Genomic DNA, 20,310 nt, shown 5'->3' on the forward strand with positions numbered 1-20,310 from the left:
TAGACAGTCACATAGCCACCTTTTTTTAAATAAAATGTTTTCATTTCTGTATATCGCTGTATTCGCGATGCAAAAATATGTGACTGCCAAAAAATGTACTTGCAAAAATAATCGCTACCTATTGAGAAAATACAAAACTGTAAAAACGTTAAATTGATAATGGGAGGTTATCAAATGCACCTACAGATGTAGTAAACAAAAGTCAGCTGTTTTTGTTGCTCATAAGAAGACACAGTACTCAGATAGAGGAACAATGTTTATACTACGTTCTAGATCCCTTACAAACCTAAAATTCGTTAGATCTCCAAGCATATCTTGCCGTTACGTACAATATAACCAAGGTCAATCTCCGGAGCCAAAAATTCGCGAATACTTTTACTATATCGATCATGAGGGAATGGTGAGACTCTCAACTATGCATCTGTGCTTCAACTCGCATAACCCGTTTTGCAGCTCTTCCTGGACGATGCAAAGATGAAAAACTTCACCAGCTGCTTTAAGGAGAAGGATTTCCTCAAGTTCTTTTTCAACCGACTGCGGCTAAACAAAACGAGCAGATATGAAAGCGAATTTCCATACATTTCCCTCTGTGGCCGCGAAAGGAATTTTATTAGGTGCGATGACACACCTGTTGTGTTTACTGAACAGCTGAGGAAGGACGATACGGAGGTGCTCAGCTATGCACACGCGGGACAGGTCCTTACCCTGCCTTACGAACCCCACAAACTGTACATGGATCCGCGAAACGGAAGGGTCTATCATCCAGCTGCGCCACAGGTGGGCGGAATAGGCCTAGTCCGCTCCAAACTGGCCATCGAGCTCAGCCAGCACTTTGAGTTTCTCGCTGGCGAGGCTTCCCCCACACATTTCCAATGGAACGGAGAACGTTTAGAGTTGCAGAACGAGTGGGTTAACAATACTCAGCGATTTCCCATGAACGAGGATTGTAAATAATTGAATAACTTTAATCGTTTTAAAATTGAGACAACGATAGAATATAACTTACAGAATATATGTATATTGGTTTTACTCAATGCTAAGTGGCTTAAACTCGCCCTCCTTAACCCATGACAGACCAGTTGCATGTCCACCATTTGCTTGTTGCGCTGAAGGCTCCGTCAGCTTGCTTCTTCCGGCCTTGATGCGCTCCAGAACGGGCCCGTGCACGTCCTGCTGGAACTTCTCGAATACTATGTAGTGCGGATCTTCGGTGGGTGGGGTGTCAAATATATGCTCCTTGCTCTCCTTGATATTTTCCTGTACGCGAGCAACATACTCCTCCTTGTTATTCATCAGCAGCTCCGCAGCCTCGCTGTTTTTGAGCTTATCTACCTCAATGCCCCGAATACTGTCCAAGGGATCGGAGAAAATGACTTGCAGGTACTTTAAAAGCTGCCAAAGGTGATCCTCTCCACAGCGCCACTCCGGGAAGGCGTGGCTCACGTCCAAACTGTGGGTGTACGGGCACACATGGGGATGAATCACATCCTGCTGGAAAATTATGCTCTAAAGGGGACTTGTAGAGTTAAATACGTTTGCTCTATTGCCGATCCTACTCACCGGAAGACTTTTGTCGTCGGGAAAACGATCTGGGAGCAAAATTGTGAATCGAAAAACACTTTCCGCATACAAGCCCTGTCGGCCAAAGAAGACTCCAAACCACTCTATTAACAAAAGATAAAATTAGCTAAAGACTGCATACAGGTTGGCAGGTGGGTAGACTAACGCAAGGAGTTAGCATAGCTGGGTATCACATATATCCCACTCAACTTCTCCGACTCAATCATTTTGCTAAAACATAAGAAATTAAATAAGTTTAGTTTTACTCCACGTAGTTATCAGTGAACTCTGAAAACTCACTATTCGGCCAGAATTTTATACTCCTGCTGTATGGTTGTGATCAGCAACTTGTCATCTTTCTTATGCGCATCCAAATCGAGAGTCATTTTGTCCGGACAATAGAAAAATTAAACAAAAAACTAGTAACATAAACAAACGGACAATTTTGTTGCTTGTTGAACAGCTGATTGGTGAAGGGTTGCCACTCTTTCGTAAAACCTAAATGGCTCACTGTGTTTAGGAGCCCTGGTTATCGCACTAAAACAAAACAAAGCATGCGGCCTTCGAAATCCTGACAAAAATGACGACTACATTAGAAGAGCAGCTTTCAGACAAGTTGCAGATGATGGACGAGACCACGGATAAGGTCCAGGGGTCGTCGAAGCAGAAGGATGATAGCAGTATAGCCGCAAGTTCAGATGCCAAGACAGCGTCCCCTTCTTCGAGCGATAGTTCGACCAAAGTCGCCGCACCGGAGTCCGAATTTTACAATAAGGCACAAAAATATTGGTCTGAGGTACCGGCGACTGTTAACGGGATGCTCGGCGGCCTGGGCTACATTAGTGCCATAGATATACAGGGATCGAATGTGTTCCTGCGCGAGATCCGCGTGCCGGGCAACAGGTTGGCCCTCGACTGCGGAGCTGGCATTGGTCGGGTGACTCGGAATCTCCTGATCCCCCGCTTCAGCTGCGTGGATCTTGTCGAGCAGGATCCCGCGTTTGCCGATAAAGCACGGGAGTACTGCACTTCGGAAGACGGAAGCCGTGGAAAGGTGGGACAGATCTATAACGTGGGATTGCAGAAGTTTACGCCTACGCAACAGTACGACCTCGTTTGGACCCAGTGGGTCCTGGGCCATCTCACGGACCGCGATCTGGTCTCGTTCTTTCGACGCATAAAGCAGGGACTGGCGCCCGGCGCCTTCTTGTGTCTGAAGGAGAACGTGAGCAGCTCGAAGAAGACAGTGGAAGATAGGAACGACTCGTCGGTAACGAGGCCTCTGGACAGCTATGAACACTTCCTAAAGGAAGCCGGATTTCGCATTGTACGCAAGGTCAAGCAACAAAACTTTCCCAAGGGACTCTTTCCAGTGTACATGATAGCCTGCAAACCCGTCTCCAAGGAATAGGTTTAGTATTTAGTTAGTTTTACTGTTGACCTACAAGCGATTGTACTAAAGTTATCCGAAAAATTTAATGTCACATTACTAGCTAGTCACTTCAAATTGTAGCGTTCTAATCAACGAATAAACAAGCTTACAAAAGCTTGAACACGTTCCTTAATTGATGCCTTCAAAGTGCTTTATTCACGGGATATAAACAAGAAAAACACAATTATTACTAAATTATGTTTACACAAAAATAATATTTTTATCAACCACGCGACCTCGCAATAGTATAGAATGCCAACAAATTCGTTAGTAGTAGAAAAATCTGCTTCCTTAAGTCCCCATTTGCCAATTTTAAATTAATTCTCATAGTGCTATTAGCAATTCTCTTTTCTCAATTCAAATGGATTTCCTTATCTCCATAAATGTTAGTCTTGAAGATCTGGCGACAGCGGATTGATCATAAGCTCAATCTTTTGCCTGGAAACAAGATTACTTGAAAAGTTTTTTAGGTATATAATTACGTCAAAAAGAAAATTACAATTAAAATATATAATTACGTCAAAAATAAAATTCAAATAAAGGGAGAATTTGGGGCATAACAAATATTTTCAGAAGGATATTAAAAATCCTAAGGACAAAACTTAAACATGCAAAAGTTGATAAAAAGTTTGTAAATGAGTTTCTTTATTATTATTACTATTTTTGCATTTAGGAATTAAGAGCCATATTCAGTTCTTTTCCAAATTTTTACGTTGGGTTCAGAAACTATTTTTAAAAGCATACTTTTAAAGAGGCTGCAAACTAAGCATATGTCTGCATTCGTTGAGTTGATATTTCAAACTGCATTTTTATTTCATTGTTCAAGCTTATATAGCTAAAATGAAATTCACATGTTCTAATATTATAAATGGCTTAGACCAACGTAGTGGTGGTCCTCACCATGAGAAAAGATGTGAGTTTCCACTTTTCTATATGCTATAAGAACGTATCTTATTTAACGAATAAGCGTTGTTACTTTTTAAGTATAGGCAGACCAATGTTTTGACAATACAATTGCTGAAGCGGTTCAATCGCTTTACCTACAATATATATGTATATACATACATATATACTCTAATATATTCTTGTTCGTGTGACATTGGCAAAGTTGTTTTCCTCTAAGAACAAACGTTATTTATCCCTTAACGATTGCGCTTTCAAGCCGAGAGCCCTTTCCACATTGCTACACAAACTCAAGTGTTGCAGTTCTGAGCTTCTCAGTTCAGTTATTCAGCTGAAGGGCTCAAATCGCAAAGTGTCGAAATAAAAGTAATCCAGGAAATTTTTTGAGGGAGAATCTTACATGTGCAAAATTACTGAGACAATTGTGACTGTATCAAAGTATCCGTTCATATCTTATGTAAATGAATCGAGAGCGATAATTTATATTTAGGATTTTGTTATCTAAGGCGACATGGGTGCAGTGCTCAAAATCATGTGCACACCACATGAGTCAGTCACTTGAGATCGTTCCCCGCCTCCTAAAATAGTCCCTTAGTGGGAGACCACAGATAAGGTCCTCGCCGCTCAATATAGGCAGATGAGCCGGAGGGTGGGACCTTGATAAGGCGGGGACTATTTACTTAGGCCTCTGCGAAGGCCATTTACTTTAAGATGTGATTCTCATGTCATCTATTTAAACCGAAGATATTTCCAAATAAAAGCAGTTTTCTTACAAAAACTCAACGAGTAAAGTCTTCTCATTTGGGATTTTACAGTATCTGAAAGGAAAAAGGATGCGAATCCGAACATATAAAGTATACACATGTATATTCTTGATCGGGATTAAGAGCGAAGTCAATCCAACCACGTTCGTCTGTTTGTCCGGACCTATTCGGGCTGAAATGTTGGAATCAAACATGGAGATTCTAGTGACACCTAGCTCATCAATTTTTTTCATTGCACGCCATAACGGCAACAAAACGCTAAAAGCTGTGAACTGGCAACTTATAAAAAAAAGGTATTTTTTTTAAATATTTGGGCTACGCCTACTCTAACGTCAAGAAATTTCAAAACCTCGTAGGGAAATACAAACTATTTCTTATACATATATTGCAGTTATTCAGTCAAACATCAGAGCGTCGAAGCTATTATTGAAACTGTCGCTAGATGGCGCACATGGGTCACATGTGTCTCCATCTCCCTTGCACTACCTTGCAACGACTAACGGGTATCTGATAGTCGAAAAGGTGCAAAATTGAAAAGATGTGCGCAAGTATTTAAATAGCTGCGTGAAATCTCTGTACAGCAATTCATTTTGGTAATCAAATAAAAAATATAATAATTTTTCAAAGATTTTTAATGACTTTTAATTGACTTCAGGATGATAAGAGAGTTCATAAAGGCAAGCAAATATTCTGAATTTGGCGCAAGAGAATTGTATGTATTATAATAACGTCATCTTCATCATTAAATTCGAATTTTGAATTACTTTTTAAAATATAATTTGTCCTCTCTAGTTAGTTTTAGCCGATGGAGTCGACATTTAAGCATAAAGCTTATGTAAATGTGCTATGCCTCTTAGATTGAACAAGGATCGTTATTTATTGGTGTTGTTATTGTTAATAATAAATTGTTAATAAATAAATTAAATTAAAAGGCCTGAAATACTTAGGCCTCTGCGTATGCCATTTACTCTAAGATGCGATTCTCATGTCACCTATTTAAACCGAAGATATTTCCAAATAAAACGAGTTTCTTACAAAAACTCAACGAGTAAAGTCTTCTCATTTGGGATTTTACAACTGATATGAAATTATAGGTTACATTTTTAAAGGTGAACATCAAAAAACTGAATACTAGACATCAATGTTTTTTTTATAGATACAAATTACCAGCGGAAGTGTTATATCAAGTCATGGAATAGTTCTCGCTGTCACCCAATCCTAATCAAATTGATAATATATTATGAGACGTTAAGAAATATAACCAAGCAAAAACTTTTACTTTTGGAGAAATGTACAATCGTCTTGGATGTCTAGTCCTGTGAAAAATGCTTCAGGTTCTGTTTATTCCATGCAGAATTTTTCTGAGTTATGTATTGAGCTTTCATTCTATTTCACATCGTCATTAGTTTTGATTTTGTAATGCAATATAAATTATTGTTCATGTTTTTCTTCAGGCCTCATAAAGCATTTAATAATATGATACGAGTTGTGAAGCGACATCCTTTAAGGAGACTTGGTGATCAGCTAAGTCGATATATGTATGTAGCAATGTCCGTTAATTTTGATACATATGTTTGATACATATTAATCTACAATTACTTGTGAAAAATAACTTTATAATGGTACCCTTTTATAAAAATTAAGGACTTTCCGGGTGGACGAACACATAACCAAACGTGTGTAGCTTTAGGTAGAGTACAGATCGAGCACGTTCGTGCGTGTTCGGTACTTCATGGACCACATGGACTAAAAAGATCTTCAGGTAAGCCATATATGTTAGGATATAAATAAAGTGAACCTTGGATATTAACACAAATGAATATATATACCTGGTACTTAAATCAAAATGTTCGATAAAAAGGATATACCCAAGATATACAGAAACTGTTTACACACTGTGAAATAAGTTGAATTTTTGACTTTAAAGCTAAAAATTAAAGGTTTTTTGCTTAATTAAACGCAATTTTTTTTATAAAATATAATTAAACAATATTTATTTTACTTATAAATCAAAAAACAAATTAAAAATATTAAATATACAAGAAAATAAACAACAAATTCCAAGTTTACATACTTTTGAGACTGTCACACTATAAACTTGTGCGTACACTTAATGAGTTCAATTCGGGTGTTTGAATCTAACTGACTCGCTGCTGCGAGGGCTTCGCCTTTTATTCATTCTTACATAGGTTCTTATCAACCAATTATATAATGCAGCGCTTGTAAGACGCCGCAGTCTACGTTGGTAAATGCATCTGAGTTTTATTCTTAAATCTATGTTTGAGACCTATCTCTTGACACTTCGGCAATGGGCCGCTGCAACCGTACTTATCTGTAGTTGCCACTTATGCTGTCCAGTGACATGTTTATTCCAGCCCATAAATAGGACATATTTATAGTTTGCCTTCTTATCATGTCTAAACACATATTTAAACAACATATGTACATATTTTTAACAATGCAAGTCCGTGCTCCACAAGAAACGGGTATACCATATCCTTTTTCATCTCTTTTATAATTTCTGGCGTAAATACATATGTACATACATACGTATTTAAGAAATGTTCTTGTTCTTTTCTATTGGTGTCCTTTTATTGTACCTACGTTCCCATAACTCGAAGTGGGCATCATAAAACCGTTGAACACTAATGACAATTTAAAAAATATTAAAGGCTTATCAGTAAAAAGGCTTATCAGTACTATTCTAAGCACTTTAAAACGATTGAAGGAACTGTGAATGCCTGCCATAAGATGGTGCAAAAATAAAATGCTTTTTTGTTTAGCCTTATCTCAAATAAGTCTAGCTGTTATTCTGATTCTTAAACGTACTTCTAAACAAACGAGAAGACAGCGTAGATCGCATAAATAGAATGTGTTCACACATGAACACGAATATATTTAAAGACTTACAATTTTGGGCTCCGTTCATATCTTATGTAAATGAATCGAGAGCGATAAATTATATTTAGGATTTTGTTATCTAAGGCGACATGGGTGCATTGCTCAAAAACATGTAATTTAAGTGCACACTACATGAGTCAGTCACTTGAGATCGTTCCCCGCCTCCTAAAATAGTCCCTTAGTGGGAGACCACAGATAAGGTCCTCGCCGCTCAAGATAGGCAGATGTGCCCGAGCGTGGGACCTCGATAAGGCGGGGACTATTTACTTAGGCCTCTGCGTAGGCCATTTACTTTAAGATGCGATTCTCATGTCACCTATTTAAACCGAAGATATTTCCAAATAAAATCAGTTTCTTACAAAAACTCAACGAGTAAAGTCTTCTTATTTGGGATTTTACAGAATGCGATCGCCTTTTCTTCTTTTAGTCCGCAGAGAAACGTCGAGCTGCGCAGTTGTGAGCTGGGCGTTGGAACTTTATATTTTATTTACACATATGTATATATGCATATGTACTTAGATCGAGTGTAACTGTTAAAAAGCATGGCCGGCCACCCTAGTGAATTTAACGTGAAAGCGATCCTACAGAACAGTTGTTATTTATAATTCCACCAACCGAAGAGTGTCATGGACGCTGAAAGTGATAGCGATGTGGAGATCATAGAGACGGAACTCATGAACCATCATCACCACCATCGCCAGACGGAACCAAAGAGGCATCCCGCAAAGATGTACCCGCAAATTCCATCCGCCATACCCTCCCCACCATTTTCACCCACTGATCCTACGGATATGCCGCTGGTCAAGGAGATTCTGGCTCGCAGTGAACATATAAATGTTCCCGAAGGAACCGTGCTCTGTGTTCCGTGCTACCTGTGCAAACAGCCCTTCAATGATATTGAATCCTTCAAGGAGCACCTCACCCAACATGCGGCGGAAATTAACGCCTGGAATAACACGCGTGCGCAGGAGCAGACACCTCCGCCGACGATAACACCCTTTGTTCAGTCCATGAATAAACCATTCGTGCATCCCACAGATCAGCACTTATTTCATTCCATTGATCATGGTGACATGGATCACCATCACAATGCCCACTACCGCAATCGGATGGAGTTTGGCTGTCCGCCACCCATGGATTTTTACTCACCGCCGCTCGAACCAGAAATTCCATTTCAAATGCCTGCGGTTCATCAACATCCGATTCAGATACCACCCATGTATATGACCGCTCAGCATACGGCTTATGAGCCACCAGTGCAGTTTTTAGGTCATCGGCCACTCGAACTGCGCCAAAAACTTCCAATGTCACCGCAATCTCCTCTGGAGCCTTCTGGTCATCCAATGGCAAGCGCGATTCCAAGTAACCAACATACTTCGCTTGAAATGCAAAACCTTTGTGTGCCGGAAGGAATTCTCACAAGGGTGGAGGAACCACCGGTCTTGGAAAATCCCCGACCCCAAGCACAAGATCCGATTCAGGATGCGGGTGCAGGGAAGTCCCGATCGGCGGTTCTGATCGAACCCAAGCCCCCAAATGCCAAATCCTTGGCTTTCAATCAAGGTCAGTTCGAGTGCAATTGGTGCGGAAAGCGATTGAGCTCCCGCCAGTCGCTGAAATACCACGAGAGCCACTTCCACGGGAATAAAGAGCTGGCTGTGAATCGGTTAGAGAAGAATTTGACCAAGCAGCATAAGTGCCTCACATGCAAGAAACGCTACAAGCGGCGGACCTTCCTCCTGATGCACATGAAGGTCAAACACGGGATTGCTTTCCCGGGCAGAGTAAATGCTGATCCCGAATATCCAAAATCTGTAGATTCGCCTGTATCCGCGAAGGTTCCTGTCTCCCCAATGTCGTCGCCGAACGAGGCACCGAAAAAGGAGATATGGAGCACACGAATATTCAACGCTGTGGCGGCAGCAAAGTATCAACCGGCCAGCGAGCGGGCGGACAAGTATCTGGTTGCGCCACGTCAGCAAACCGAGCAGTTGGAATCGGGTTTTACGATCACGTCCAAACGGACATATCCACTTCGTTCGCCCTACTTCAATCCGTATGTTCAGATAGTTTTCATCATCGTCATACAACACCTCTGAATTTTCGACTGTTTTTTAGGGATCTATGGCTGGACTGCGATTCATACTTATAGGTTGAACTTGGCTGGATTTTAAGAAGCTTGGGGTATCAAATATTCGAGCTAATAAGATAGCCAATAGCGCCCTTGTTATTTTTACTTATAAAATATCACTTCGTTTCATGGAGCTTCTGACTATGTACGATGTACATACATAATAGCATGGATACATATCGCACTCGCAAGCGATTTATTCTGTAGCCTCAGCACTTTGGATCTGGATCTCGACGTCGAAGTCCCAAAGCCCCAAACTTCTTGTCATAATAAAGAAACTAAAAACGCTGAGCATTGCAATACATTTTAAGCACTCGGACGCTCAAATTCGTCCGTTTCTGTCATAAGTTTTGTACATAAAATGGAAATAAAGAAACGCCCAAGCAAAACCCATAAAAACTGTGATTTTTTATTTTTTACTAAGTGTCCTTCAGTCCCTTAAAAATGGAGGCTCTTCGCAGTGGGTATTCTCCGGTTACCCGAAGTACCTAAAGTGGAAAGCCGACCCCCCGTTTATATTTTGCTGATAGTCCCTTTAAGAGCAAAAGATATTTGACGTACACATGTTTTTTGCATCGAGTTAAAATATAACAATTTTCTCAGCAGGCCAGAGATCTAAATAATAAAGAATTTGGATGTATGTGTAAACATATTATTCACTTATCCATATTCTTTTTCATCTTTATCATATTTGTCCTAACTATAAATGCGTTATAATTTATAACATATCATTCTAACCCGAAACATTTACTATTTTTGTAATATTAGTACTTGCAGTACGAAAGGCATTTTTCGTTCTTTAAAATATTTCAAACGGGTCATAATCCGCTGTTTATTTAAATTAAGAAATATATTATTTTAAAACAACTTGTTAAATAATTTTAAATAATAATTTATAAATAAAGTAATAAGGGAACATAATGCTTAAGTACGCCTTTTATTTCCAGTTTCTCGGCTGAGCAACGCGAACGTTATCAGAAAATTGAGCTTAGAACCTACACAAATTTGTTTGTTACTTGCTTGCTAATCTTTATGTTCGTCTGGTGTTTAGTTTGCGAATCCAAAATAAATTCAAACATTCTTCAGGCCATGCATAAAAAATATCATCTTTAAACTCAAGGGGTGTGAAATCATATGTATTGTATTCAGTATTGTATTCAGGTTTAGTTTAAAACCAAGAGAGAATGCTATAGTCGAGTTTCCCGACTATTGGATACCCGTTACTCAGCTAGTTCTTCATAATATATGAAAAACTAGTAATACATTTTTCAAAAATGTGGAAGTCGCAGTTTTGGGTGGCTCTCTGGAAGCCCCATGCTTAATCTCAACATACTAGCTTTTATAGTTCCTGAGATCGAGGCGTTTATTCGGACATGGCCAGTTAGACTCGGTTATTAATCCTGGTCAAGAAATGAATAATTTAAGTACATATGTATTGGGATTTTTATGTATATACATACATATGTGTACATGTGCACCGCGATATCTCATAAAATATCCACTAATTTAAAGAGGTAATTCACTTTGAAAAAATAAACTAAGAAATCAAAGAATTATTATACATACATATACAGAATTATTATACACATACATACATATATAAATATGTTCATATGTATGTACATAAAAATATTTATTGTTCACGTTTCTTCTTTTCAGATTTGGAAGCGGTTTAAATATGATCGCACATTTTTCGGCTAAGTTGCAAGCCTTATATTCGTTTTACTATAAATACTCCTAAATCGATTACATAATGCTGGGTAGGTTTAAAAAGAAAAGAATATTATGCTAACTGTACCACCAGAATTGAACCAATTTCATATCAAAAGAAAAGTGTGTGTGCTGTTGTTTTAGACTGCGCCCTTTTTTCGAGAACTTGTCGAGCCAGCGCTGATCGATATCTGCCCTAACTCACACTTCCCACAATAGCTAATTTTTGTTATAGCTAAAAGAGGCTAAACATGCAACACTGATATGACACTTCGCTCTCTCCTGTTTTCACAATGAGTATGAGGAGAACGAAAAGAACAGTTGATTTCTTGTAACCGAATGGAACACTTGTGACTTTTAAGTGCGCATCGAATAGACTGGATGTTGAATGAAAAGAAAGACGTGTAAATAACGGAGTAAAAGAACGAGAGCGAGGAACCGTAATGCGAGTAGTTCATATGTTGATGAATTGAAAATATAGAGAGTTTCCATTCGTATATTCTTAAGCTAACATAAAAATAAACAAGTTGCATGTGAAATAAATAGATAATGGAAACGGCGTTGGCTGAAGTGCAACTTTCCTGTCTGCTGTGCGAGCAGACTTTTGATGCCACTGAGAAGCTGGACGAACACCTCCCCACCCACTTTCCGCAGCCTGTGAGCACTGGTCAAACATGCGATATATGCGGGCGCACGATGCGATCCTCGCTGGAACTGCACCAGCACTATAAAAGATACCATGAAGCCCATGTGCCCAACACAGAGGGACACTTTCAATGCCAGCTCTGCGACAAGGTATTCCTCCTCCAGGATCATCTCAAGGTACACGTGAAGATTGAGCACGCGACCGATGGCTACCAACCAGATGAGAAGTCCTTAGATTGGCAGCACTACTCTCCCAGAAGTCTAGACACAACAAACGATTATAAGCTGGATCCCATCTTGTGTCCTCCACCAAAGAGGAAGTATCCGCCGCGCTCCCCCTTCTTCAATCCGTAAGTCCAGATACCCAATTTATATTTGTCCATTATTAAAGTTGATATTTTTGCAGGAATCTCTGGCTAGGCGCTGACAACTGTTTTATGTAGAGGAACATAGAACCAGGATATGTCTTGCGAAGGGCTGACCGATTTATTGAGTCTTATGCGCCATCATCTATCCATTGTAAATGATTGTTAATTTAATTAAGGTCTTTCCCAAAACTAAATTGGGATATATTGGGAACAACAGATGTGCCTGTACATATGAAAATAAAACGCATTGCCTTATGATTTAATTAAAATTTATTTCGCTTTATATCTTGATGTACTCGTATGTGTATAAAGTATGGTACAGTATTTGTATATGGTTTTTCGATTAGTTAGCCCACTCAAAGAACGACAACTGCGCCACCTGAGGTACAGGGATGGGGTCTCTTTATTGATACAGTATAATATTCCTTCTAAGCTTAAGACATTCACTGCCTAGCAGTCCAATGAATGCAATACACAATACCAAATCCGTACATACGTTTGAAATAAGTTCGCTAACTACAGTGCAACAAAACGCCTTTCCTTACACTTATAAATAAATATAGATTTCTCTGGATTCCGGAAAATAAATACTACTGAAAACAGCAAACAATTGGGGTAAGCGATAACAATTTGTGGGGCTGAGAAGTTTGCAGAATGTTTGAAGCAGTTGGAACGAACAAAAATCGAGCTAAAGCATAATGTACAACAGTTTCGTTGGTTTATTGCATAGTTTCTATAATAAATAACGGAGCCATCCACTTCTTCGGGAGCTCTACTGACTGGTTAGCTGAACTTTTGACTAATGTTCGCCCTAAACGAACTGGCAACGATATCTTAGTTTCTGTTGTGACAAGTTGGCTCTTTCGCATTTACTATGATCTTCAATTATTTTATTTTATTTTTAGTGCAACAAATCAACAAATAAATAAATACATGCACTTTAAAATTACCTAAGCCGAGAGAGTGGGTAGGGGATGGGTGGTTAAGGTGTATCAAGTGTATGTCTGTCCCGAACTGGTCTCCATTGTTTCGCACCAGTGTCACCTGCATTCGCTTCGTGCTTCTAGTCACCAGAGTCTGAGTTTTTAGGTTCTTAGAAACTCGTATTTATGCTGCATACAATAGTGGTAGGATATCCTGCTTATATACTATTTAACCTGAGCCCGAATGTGTTGCAAAAATTCATAGTATGACAAACTAGATTCACTGCGATCGTCGGTTAATCTCTCGGTGAACTGGCCCTTGGCCGTGCTCGTGTCCCTTTAATTTAAGATAAAATAATTAGCAAGGTATTATGAATATTTTAATAGTGGTCCGACTTACCTAATTATCTGCACCAGCGCCGAGTAGGGCTTATCGTAGTTGAGTCGCAAAATAAAACGCTTCAGCACATCGTTCTCGTTGCTCACAACATTTGGCAATCCATATACATAATCACCCAGTTCTGCGGTGGAGCTGATGCCTGAAATTAGAAACAGATTAGTAACACAAATTGGTTGGGTTTTAAGATCATACCCAGAACAGCTTCCAAAACATCGGGCGGCACATTAAGGCCGACATAGATCATTATCAGCGTTCCGCAGTCCATCAGAAATATTGACCGAGAGTCCAAGCTGAAGTTAAAGCGTTCGTTATCGAAGGTCAAAAATAAATCAACTCTACTCACTGTTCCGCGGACAATTGAAGACGCGGCAGCTCCGGCAACGGTTCATCCTCGTCCTCGTCGTCATCCTGGTTCGAACTAATGTTCGAGTTGCGGGCGTGGTAGATCAACGCATCGATCTTGTACAGCTCCGGGTACACGTACTTCATTAGCTGGTCCAGCGGTAGCGTTTTCATGCAATCCATGGCGTAGACCCGATCATCCAGTCGTGTGCTAGTTCCCACACGGAAAGCGGGCTAGTGGAAAACCGAAATAAGCTGTGATAACTAAGATCATATGCAAAAAACTCACGTGCTTAAGCAGGGCCAAGATGTAGAGCGGGAGCAACGCCAGGCTGCGCGGCGCTATCAGCTGACCCGACTGTCCCGATGGCAGATTTTGTGCTATCTTGAAGGCATTGTACACGTCGATCGTAGCGTTTATGAATGCATCGCGGGCGTCCGACAAGTTGGAGGCGACCGACCGGTCAACCGCCATTTTCGACAGCAGCCCGATAATAGCTTCCGTGTCGGCTGAATGCATTACCTCTGGGAGCGAAGCGGTAACCGGCAAACACACGGTGTGCACACGGATTCGGCGCTCTCCTTCGCTGTTCGTATAGAGCAGCGCAGCTTGGAAGCAAATCGTTTTCGCGTCCGTGAGGCTCTCCTCGTAGGAGATCTGCATGCCATATCCAGCATCCGGATTCACGTTTGGCAACGAGAGCAGGTCCGTGGAGCGCACGAAGAAGTTTCCATGGAATGTATGCACCTGCAAGCCACGAGTGCAGCGGATTCGCATTACCGCCTCAAATCCAATTTTCCTGGTAAGATAGCGCTTGAAACACGAGCGGAACGATTCTACCATGTGTGGCTTTGTCTTCTGGTAGAGCGGGAAGTGGTGTACACAGCCGCCGCTATGTTTGCTAATGCCAGCTATAGGGAAATTGAAACTCCAATAAGTTAACGGTGCTCTATTACTCGTAAGAGAACTTAATGCAAAAAGGCAGTTTGAATTTACATTACTAAGAGTCACTTACAAATGGTTGCCATGTCGCTGTACTGCTGGTTCATCAGGAAGAGGTCACAAGCTATTTGATAGCCGGAGCACTCTAGGGCAAAGCGCTTGTAGAAGTCGGTTGCCGGGTTAAGGTGGGCCACGTCCTTTGCCGAGCGGTTGTTGGGATCTTCGCGCGGCTCCAAGGCTCCGGGTCCCTTGTTGGGAAGGCACGATTGAAAGACGGTTATCCGTCCGCCGGACGCTTGCTGTATACAGTATTCACGATGATTAAGGTTCCTCTTTAATTTTGAATAGCTCAACTCACCATTAGCTTGAAAGCAACCTGCAGAGCAGCACCCAAGGCGGAACCCGGATCGTGGGTGTGGGCAAACCGCTTAGGCAGTTGCTTTAATAGATCACGCACCAGTTCCTTGCACTCCTTTAGGTTTACCAGCAAACTATCAGGACGTGGCAGGAAGGGGTCCTCGATGTCCAGCAGCGTCATTTCGTGCGGCTGGTTGAGCCCCTCGGCCATGCTGTAGAAGTGCACGAAGCTGTCGAAGCAAATGAATCCCACCTGGGTCCTCGCATCACCGGGCATCTCGTCTAAGTGCCGGTTGAGTACGGCGCATGCGGCCTCCAGATAACCACTCTGCTGCGCGATTATCGAGACATCGAAGAGAAACAGGTACATGGCCGGCTGTGGCGGCCGCAACATGTACTCCGAAGGAGCAATAAACTCTATGGTGCTAGAGCGTACCTCGGGCCTTCGGGTTACGTCGCCGTATGTCTTTGTGGCCGGATCAAATTGAAAGTCATCTGGCACTGCACGAAGAAAGAAACATTGGATTACTAAATCCATTATATGCTGGGAACTCTTTTCAATTACATTCGTTGACTCGATAACACAGATTGCACTTCCACATCTTGCTGTCCACGAAGTAAACGAAGGGATTTATGTAAGTGCGGCACAGCCGGCAACGCACAATGTTGATGCACTGAATAACAGGGAGGCTCTGTGTGAGGAATTCCAAGTTAAAGTCTTTTATATCAAATTATTTTCAATAAAATTCTTACATTGACATCACGGAAGGGATGTATCACAATGCCCAGAGGCAGACGTGACTTCTGGAGCAGAGAGTTGCTCTCGGGAATCTTGGTCAGCGTACAGCGCATAATGCTCGGGCTACAGTTTATGGACTCGTGAAACTGGTTGTGCAAAACCACTTTTGGCGGAGGCAACGTTGCCGGCGTTAAGATATGCCGATTCTGCATAAGGTCGATAGTATCCTGTCCCCACAATCTGCTGAATCCCTGCTGAGCCACGTTTAGTGGAGCAGTGGTTCCATAAGGTCCCCCGGGTGCAGTCTGGGGTGCTTGCTGAGGATGTTGTCCGTAAGCCTGAGGAGGCGCCTGTGCCTGATACTGCAGTGGAGCTCCAGTCGGTTGCGTTCCGAACATTCCCGGCGGCGGTGGCTGCACTGCAGACTGAGGAGGTGGTGGCTGTTGCTGTGGTCCTGGTTGATAAACCTGGGAGTATGGATACGTCTGTGGTGTCTGCTGGGCTGGCGGCATCATGGGCTGGGCTCCCGGCGCCGCTACATTTGGTAAGCTCGGCGGCCATACCGCTCCTACTCTTGGTGGCGGCGGTGCATTCTGTAGATTGTTGTTTTGCTGGCTCTGCTGCTCGGGGTTAGTTGGTGGGGGTACTCCGTATGGGATTCGTTGCCCCGCTGGTGTTGGTCTACCGGCCATCGAGGCGCTTCCGAACATTTTGGCCGGATTTGGAGCCAAATTGGGGGGCTTTTGTCCACTAAACGGCGTCGCCATGGCATTGGGAACTAGTGCAGCGGCCACTCCGCTGGCCGCCAACAGACTGTTGGCGTCGTTGAACTGCGGTGGACCCGTCTGGGCCGAGGCCACTCCCCTGCCATCCTTTTGTGTTACTGTGGGTGCGTACTGTTGCTGGGTTTGGGGTTGTGGCAAAATGCTGGTACCTCCATTTGCTCGAGTGGTATTCAAGTTAAGATTTTCCAGATTGCTCGTCAAGTTGGCCAGAGATTGGTGCGTCGGTTGGGGCGAAGGACGCAGTCCCGACGCCAGGGGCGGATTGTTCAACGCTGCAGCGATTGGTCCTTGAGCATATTGAGGGGCAGCTCCTACTGGCCTTGGGGATGCAGTGCGCGAAGAGTTCGCACTGGACGCCCCATTGCTGCCGTTCGTAAGGGGTGGTCCGTTGGCGGCGGGCGGACGCAGATGGGGCGGCAGCGTGCTGGGCGGCAGTTGCTGCAGAGGTGTAGCTGCTCCTGACGTGGGCGGCAAGAACTGGTTCGTAATACCACTGTTGAACTGCTGCGGCGGTGGCACATTACCTGGCGCTCCTGCTCCCGGAAAAGCTGCTGCAGGAGGTGGTTGCTGGAACTGTTGTGGCTGCTTCTGTGGTATATACTGCTGACCAGGTGGAGGACCTGGCTGCTGCTGGACGCTTCCTTGCACACCATTCACAAAATTGTTTCCGTTCAGTGGCATAGGGGCGTGGGCGGGAGGCACGAAGTTCGGATTGTAAGTCGACATGCTGCTAATTCATAGGTTTGTGGTCTGAAAGATGAAGAATTACATTTTGTTTAGTTGCTATCTTATCACTAGCGAAGGTTGCGTTGCTGCCGACATGAAACAGGGAATTATCTTATCGTTCAATGTTAAAAAGCGCGTAACATGAAACAATGTGCGGCTGATAAAAGTTGTAAAGTTTTAAAGCGGGATGCTTTTCCCCGCTTACAGACAGTTTAGAATTTGCAGTGATCGAATGGAATGCGAAATTCTGCGTTATTGGAGCTTTATCACAAACTTTTAAGCTAGACTGGCTGCCTAGGTAAATGTCTTGATTCAGTGTTTACAGAACTGTGTCTACGTCAACAGTAAGTCGGAAATAGGGTGATAATTTCATATCATATTTTGCTGTTTAAACAGCTTCGACAGCAGGTCGTTATGGGTTATTATGTGATGTACAACGTGTAAGTGTGCGTGCCTCAAGCACTTGACCTCGCCATCAATGATCGCAGAAGGTGGGTCGGTTAAATTGGTGACCCAGATGCAGTGGAAGCAATCAGGAAGAGAAAGGATTTGTCTCCGGAACAAAGCAAATTTTTGATGACGTGCCTATTGGCGAAGTCAACCCGCCACGCCCACCACCCACTCAAAGAAATTGGGGCAATCAAGGCATATGTAGTGCCCATAACACGGTTACCAATCACTTATCACCTTCCCGAGCTTCAGTTTTCATTGGCATGAAGTTCCTCGGCCAGCACTTGCACTTTGTAGTTGCCTCTTCTTCTTGCGCCCTTGATTGGCGATTTTGCTGCGGACTATGAATTAGCTTTTCCGCCTTTCGTTGTGAGGAAAGGGCGGATGCAGCTGTAAAAACCACTGGTTGTACTCTTTGTTCTGGTCTTTTGTGAAATCCTTGGCTGGATTTTTCTCCGCGAACGAAAATTAAACGATTTTCGCACTTCCCTACGCTCTCTCCACTCCCAAAACTTCCTTCCGCACTAGTTTCTTTCTTACACGATTTCAAGCGCTCCTCGCGTGCTCCGGATGGATGCGAACACGTCCTATATTGGCAGGCGGATTCTTTGGACTTGGCGTCGTACGCTGCTATGCACAATTAACTTAAATGCAAACTTTTTGCATTTTCCGGAGAACAAAAAATTTTGAGGCCACGTCAATAGTGTGACCGTTGGTTTTAAAAAAGAGATGACAGTGCTCTGGGTCGCCTATCGATTGCAAATAAAATGTTATCGATACCAATGGTAACATTATTTTTGTAACAATTCAAATTTAAAACTTAACGCAATGTTTATTAAGTGAAGACAAGCAATGTATATTATATATAACTCTGTTAATGATATGAGCTTAAATGTTCGTAAGCCCGAAATCCAAAATCCATTAAAACTGCTTAAAGAACAAATCGCTTTATTTGCAATATTTGTATCTGCTTGGGAGTAGCTCAATTTCTCAATTAACACGTTGGTTAAAAAGAAAATCGCAAAAATATATACAAGTTTCCCCGGGCTTGGATATAAGTTCCAATTAATGCCATTGGGATTACAATTCTTTTATTCTACGGGGTAACTAGTTCGTTAAATATTACTTTAAATCAATTTCGAAGCGTATTTACTTTATTCGTTTCATTTTGCGTTAACTTTGCGTGAGAGTAGTCGGTAGATTTGCTGTGTGGGTGGTGTTGCTTCCTGGCTCGTAAGTTATAAAGTTATAAATTAAATTTAATGTCTATTATTCAACGTGTCTAGGAGTTCGGTTTTCAATTGGGTTCTATTGCAGTAAGGTGTAAAGGTGTGTCACCAGCGGACTCTTGGTAAAGCTTTATTGTTATTATTGTGACAAGTGGAATTCGAAACATAATACTAAAGGTAATCGTATTTGATTTATAAGCTATGCGACTGGAAAATCATTGTGCACCGTGTGTTCTATGTCCGTGTGTCTGTCCTGTGGTCTTGGAAAGAAGCGAGGGTGCAGTATCTGTCGGATACTAGCGTGTCGGTATTGTATTTCGTCTATAGCAGAGTCTTTTATTTCAAAAATAGAATCTCTATTATCCTTAAGTAACTATCATTTTGTAATCTACAACTTTTGATATATCCCATTATGTATTGGATTTCTTTCTTTGTTGCTAGTTAGTAAATGTTAGTAATGTAAAAGGTATTGAATAGGTGTCATTGTGTTGCAGTTTACTGCGATTGCCTTTGAAACACACTAGTACTTAGTAGTAAATAATAATCGTTAATTCTGTATAGAAACTGTGAGTGTTTGATTTTTCTGTCTCCGCTGAGCTGTCGAGCTTGACTCGCGTTCCAACCTAATGAGCAGAGCTTTACTCCTTTCTTTTTCTCTGTGTATATTATTTACAATTAATAACCAGACCCTGGAGCCTCCATCATGGATCTCCTTCTGCCAGTTCAGTTGTTGCTCTAACTTTTCCTGCATTCGTTACGTTGTATCGTCAGTGTTGAGAGGTTTGCGCACTTGTGGAATTAAACATATAGTTGAGGCTCGTTCTTGATATGATCCATATATATAGACGTTTTTGGTGTTGTTGCTCTCGTTGTCAGTCGGAGGCATTATCTCTTGGCCTCCTTCTCCTGCAGATACATGCGCTGACTCAGCGGCTTGGCGTAGATCCAGTTGTCGCCCACGGGCTTAAAGTGCTGTGAACGAATATTATCTGTTAACTGTTT

At 42.0% G+C, this 20,310-nt stretch overlaps 7 protein-coding genes, 1 long non-coding RNA gene and 1 other non-coding gene across 19 annotated transcripts in view, besides 7 other annotated features; 6 read left to right on the top strand and 3 right to left on the bottom strand.

The window, feature by feature from the left end:
- On the top strand, positions 1-1,013 carry CG30010 (uncharacterized protein). 2 transcript variants are annotated; one of them, NM_001273907.2, is made up of 2 exons: positions 1-400; positions 454-1,013. In NM_001273907.2, exons 1-2 carry the CDS (start codon positions 254-256, stop codon positions 952-954), a joined length of 648 nt encoding a protein of 215 aa, NP_001260836.2. In that variant the 5' UTR covers positions 1-253; the 3' UTR covers positions 955-1,013. The 2 variants fall into 2 exon arrangements, with proteins under 2 accessions (NP_001260836.2, NP_724847.2); NM_165715.2 differs by having other exon boundaries at positions 203-400.
- Positions 947-11,509, bottom strand: peo (pendolino). 3 transcript variants are annotated; one of them, NM_001273908.1, is made up of 6 exons: positions 6,734-6,804; positions 1,861-1,919; positions 1,727-1,791; positions 1,561-1,664; positions 1,333-1,488; positions 947-1,257 (listed from the first exon to the last, which is right to left on the bottom strand). In NM_001273908.1, the coding sequence occupies exons 3-6, from the start codon at positions 1,785-1,787 to the stop codon at positions 1,027-1,029; spliced, it is 552 nt and encodes a 183-aa protein (NP_001260837.1). In that variant the 5' UTR covers positions 1,788-1,791; positions 1,861-1,919; positions 6,734-6,804; the 3' UTR covers positions 947-1,026. The 3 variants fall into 3 exon arrangements, with proteins under 3 accessions (NP_001260837.1, NP_724848.1, NP_524888.1); NM_165716.2 differs by lacking the exon at positions 6,734-6,804 and adding an exon at positions 11,258-11,509 and having other exon boundaries at positions 947-1,506; positions 1,861-1,915; NM_080149.4 differs by lacking the exon at positions 6,734-6,804 and having other exon boundaries at positions 947-1,506; positions 1,861-2,039.
- Ntmt (N-terminal methyltransferase) lies at positions 2,069-3,488 on the top strand. Of its 2 annotated transcripts, none has more exons than NM_001363929.1 (1): positions 2,069-3,488. In NM_001363929.1, the coding sequence occupies exon 1, from the start codon at positions 2,141-2,143 to the stop codon at positions 2,969-2,971; it is 831 nt and encodes a 276-aa protein (NP_001350855.1). In that variant the 5' UTR covers positions 2,069-2,140; the 3' UTR covers positions 2,972-3,488. The 2 variants fall into 2 exon arrangements, with proteins under 2 accessions (NP_001350855.1, NP_610528.1); NM_136684.3 differs by having other exon boundaries at positions 2,069-3,121.
- Positions 4,337-4,709: a mobile genetic element.
- On the top strand, positions 4,656-5,596 carry lncRNA:CR45138 (long non-coding RNA:CR45138). 2 transcript variants are annotated; one of them, NR_124491.1, is made up of 4 exons: positions 4,656-4,952; positions 5,016-5,252; positions 5,315-5,371; positions 5,452-5,596. It is a non-coding gene; the product is annotated as a long non-coding RNA:CR45138 (long non-coding RNA). The 2 variants fall into 2 exon arrangements; NR_124492.1 differs by having other exon boundaries at positions 5,051-5,252.
- Positions 4,719-4,816: a mobile genetic element.
- Positions 5,600-5,735: a mobile genetic element.
- Positions 6,539-6,744: a mobile genetic element.
- Positions 6,745-7,095: a mobile genetic element.
- Positions 7,527-7,960: a mobile genetic element.
- Positions 7,907-10,083, top strand: Lime (Linking immunity and metabolism). The gene is made up of 2 exons (NM_136685.3): positions 7,907-9,616; positions 9,679-10,083. The coding sequence occupies exons 1-2, from the start codon at positions 8,187-8,189 to the stop codon at positions 9,710-9,712; spliced, it is 1,464 nt and encodes a 487-aa protein (NP_610529.1). The 5' UTR covers positions 7,907-8,186; the 3' UTR covers positions 9,713-10,083.
- Positions 10,868-11,102: a mobile genetic element.
- On the top strand, positions 11,326-12,679 carry CG12744 (uncharacterized protein). Of its 2 annotated transcripts, NM_136686.5 has the most exons (3): positions 11,326-11,841; positions 11,909-12,396; positions 12,453-12,679. In NM_136686.5, the coding sequence occupies exons 2-3, from the start codon at positions 11,951-11,953 to the stop codon at positions 12,487-12,489; spliced, it is 483 nt and encodes a 160-aa protein (NP_610530.1). In that variant the 5' UTR covers positions 11,326-11,841; positions 11,909-11,950; the 3' UTR covers positions 12,490-12,679. The 2 variants fall into 2 exon arrangements, with proteins under 2 accessions (NP_610530.1, NP_724850.1); NM_165717.3 differs by having other exon boundaries at positions 11,718-12,396.
- Sec24AB (Secretory 24AB) lies at positions 12,669-18,794 on the bottom strand. Of its 3 annotated transcripts, NM_001299329.1 has the most exons (11): positions 18,620-18,794; positions 17,428-17,653; positions 16,133-17,361; positions 15,945-16,071; positions 15,381-15,880; positions 15,096-15,321; positions 14,369-14,991; positions 14,081-14,313; positions 13,930-14,027; positions 13,738-13,876; positions 12,669-13,674 (listed from the first exon to the last, which is right to left on the bottom strand). In NM_001299329.1, the coding sequence occupies exons 2-11, from the start codon at positions 17,627-17,629 to the stop codon at positions 13,563-13,565; spliced, it is 3,489 nt and encodes a 1,162-aa protein (NP_001286258.1). In that variant the 5' UTR covers positions 17,630-17,653; positions 18,620-18,794; the 3' UTR covers positions 12,669-13,562. The 3 variants fall into 3 exon arrangements, with proteins under 3 accessions (NP_001286258.1, NP_610531.1, NP_001286257.1); NM_136687.5 differs by having other exon boundaries at positions 16,133-17,653; NM_001299328.1 differs by having other exon boundaries at positions 16,133-17,653; positions 18,317-18,794.
- asRNA:CR45467 (antisense RNA:CR45467) lies at positions 17,833-19,042 on the top strand. Its single transcript, NR_124493.1, has one exon.
- Positions 19,009-20,310, bottom strand: part of CG1513 (uncharacterized protein) — a 9,118-nt gene continuing 7,816 nt past the window's right edge. For all 3 annotated transcript variants that reach the window (NM_136690.5, NM_001273909.1, NM_001169633.2), the window contains one exon: positions 19,009-20,280. In NM_136690.5, the coding sequence (NP_610534.3) occupies positions 20,194-20,280 (87 nt within the window). In that variant the 3' untranslated portion in view covers positions 19,009-20,193. The remainder of the gene's footprint in view (positions 20,281-20,310) is intronic.

The sequence above is a fragment of the Drosophila melanogaster genome, chromosome 2R (assembly GCF_000001215.4).
Source record: "Drosophila melanogaster chromosome 2R".
Taxonomy (NCBI): Eukaryota; Metazoa; Arthropoda; class Insecta; order Diptera; family Drosophilidae; genus Drosophila; species Drosophila melanogaster.

Coding starts and splice junctions, on each gene's coding strand:
- Ntmt (NM_001363929.1), top strand. CDS start 2,141: ATGACGACTACATTAGAAGAGCAGCTTTCAGACAAGTTGCAGATGATG.
- CG30010 (NM_001273907.2), top strand. CDS start 254: ATGTTTATACTACGTTCTAGATCCCTTACAAACCTAAAATTCGTTAGA. Junction 401..453: donor ATATCGATCATGAGGGAATG/GTGAGACTCTCA, acceptor CCCGTTTTGCAG/CTCTTCCTGGACGATGCAAA.
- Lime (NM_136685.3), top strand. CDS start 8,187: ATGGACGCTGAAAGTGATAGCGATGTGGAGATCATAGAGACGGAACTC. Junction 9,617..9,678: donor CGTTCGCCCTACTTCAATCC/GTATGTTCAGAT, acceptor ACTGTTTTTTAG/GGATCTATGGCTGGACTGCG.
- Sec24AB (NM_136687.5), bottom strand. CDS start 17,629: ATGTCGACTTACAATCCGAACTTCGTGCCTCCCGCCCACGCCCCTATG. Junction 14,992..15,095: donor CAGCGACATGGCAACCATTT/GTAAGTGACTCT, acceptor ATTTCCCTATAG/CTGGCATTAGCAAACATAGC. Junction 13,675..13,737: donor GCGCTGGTGCAGATAATTAG/GTAAGTCGGACC, acceptor CTTAAATTAAAG/GGACACGAGCACGGCCAAGG.
- peo (NM_080149.4), bottom strand. CDS start 1,946: ATGACTCTCGATTTGGATGCGCATAAGAAAGATGACAAGTTGCTGATC. Junction 1,792..1,860: donor TATAAAATTCTGGCCGAATA/GTGAGTTTTCAG, acceptor CTTATGTTTTAG/CAAAATGATTGAGTCGGAGA. Junction 1,665..1,726: donor CAGCTATGCTAACTCCTTGC/GTTAGTCTACCC, acceptor TTTTGTTAATAG/AGTGGTTTGGAGTCTTCTTT.
- CG12744 (NM_136686.5), top strand. CDS start 11,951: ATGGAAACGGCGTTGGCTGAAGTGCAACTTTCCTGTCTGCTGTGCGAG. Junction 12,397..12,452: donor CGCTCCCCCTTCTTCAATCC/GTAAGTCCAGAT, acceptor ATATTTTTGCAG/GAATCTCTGGCTAGGCGCTG.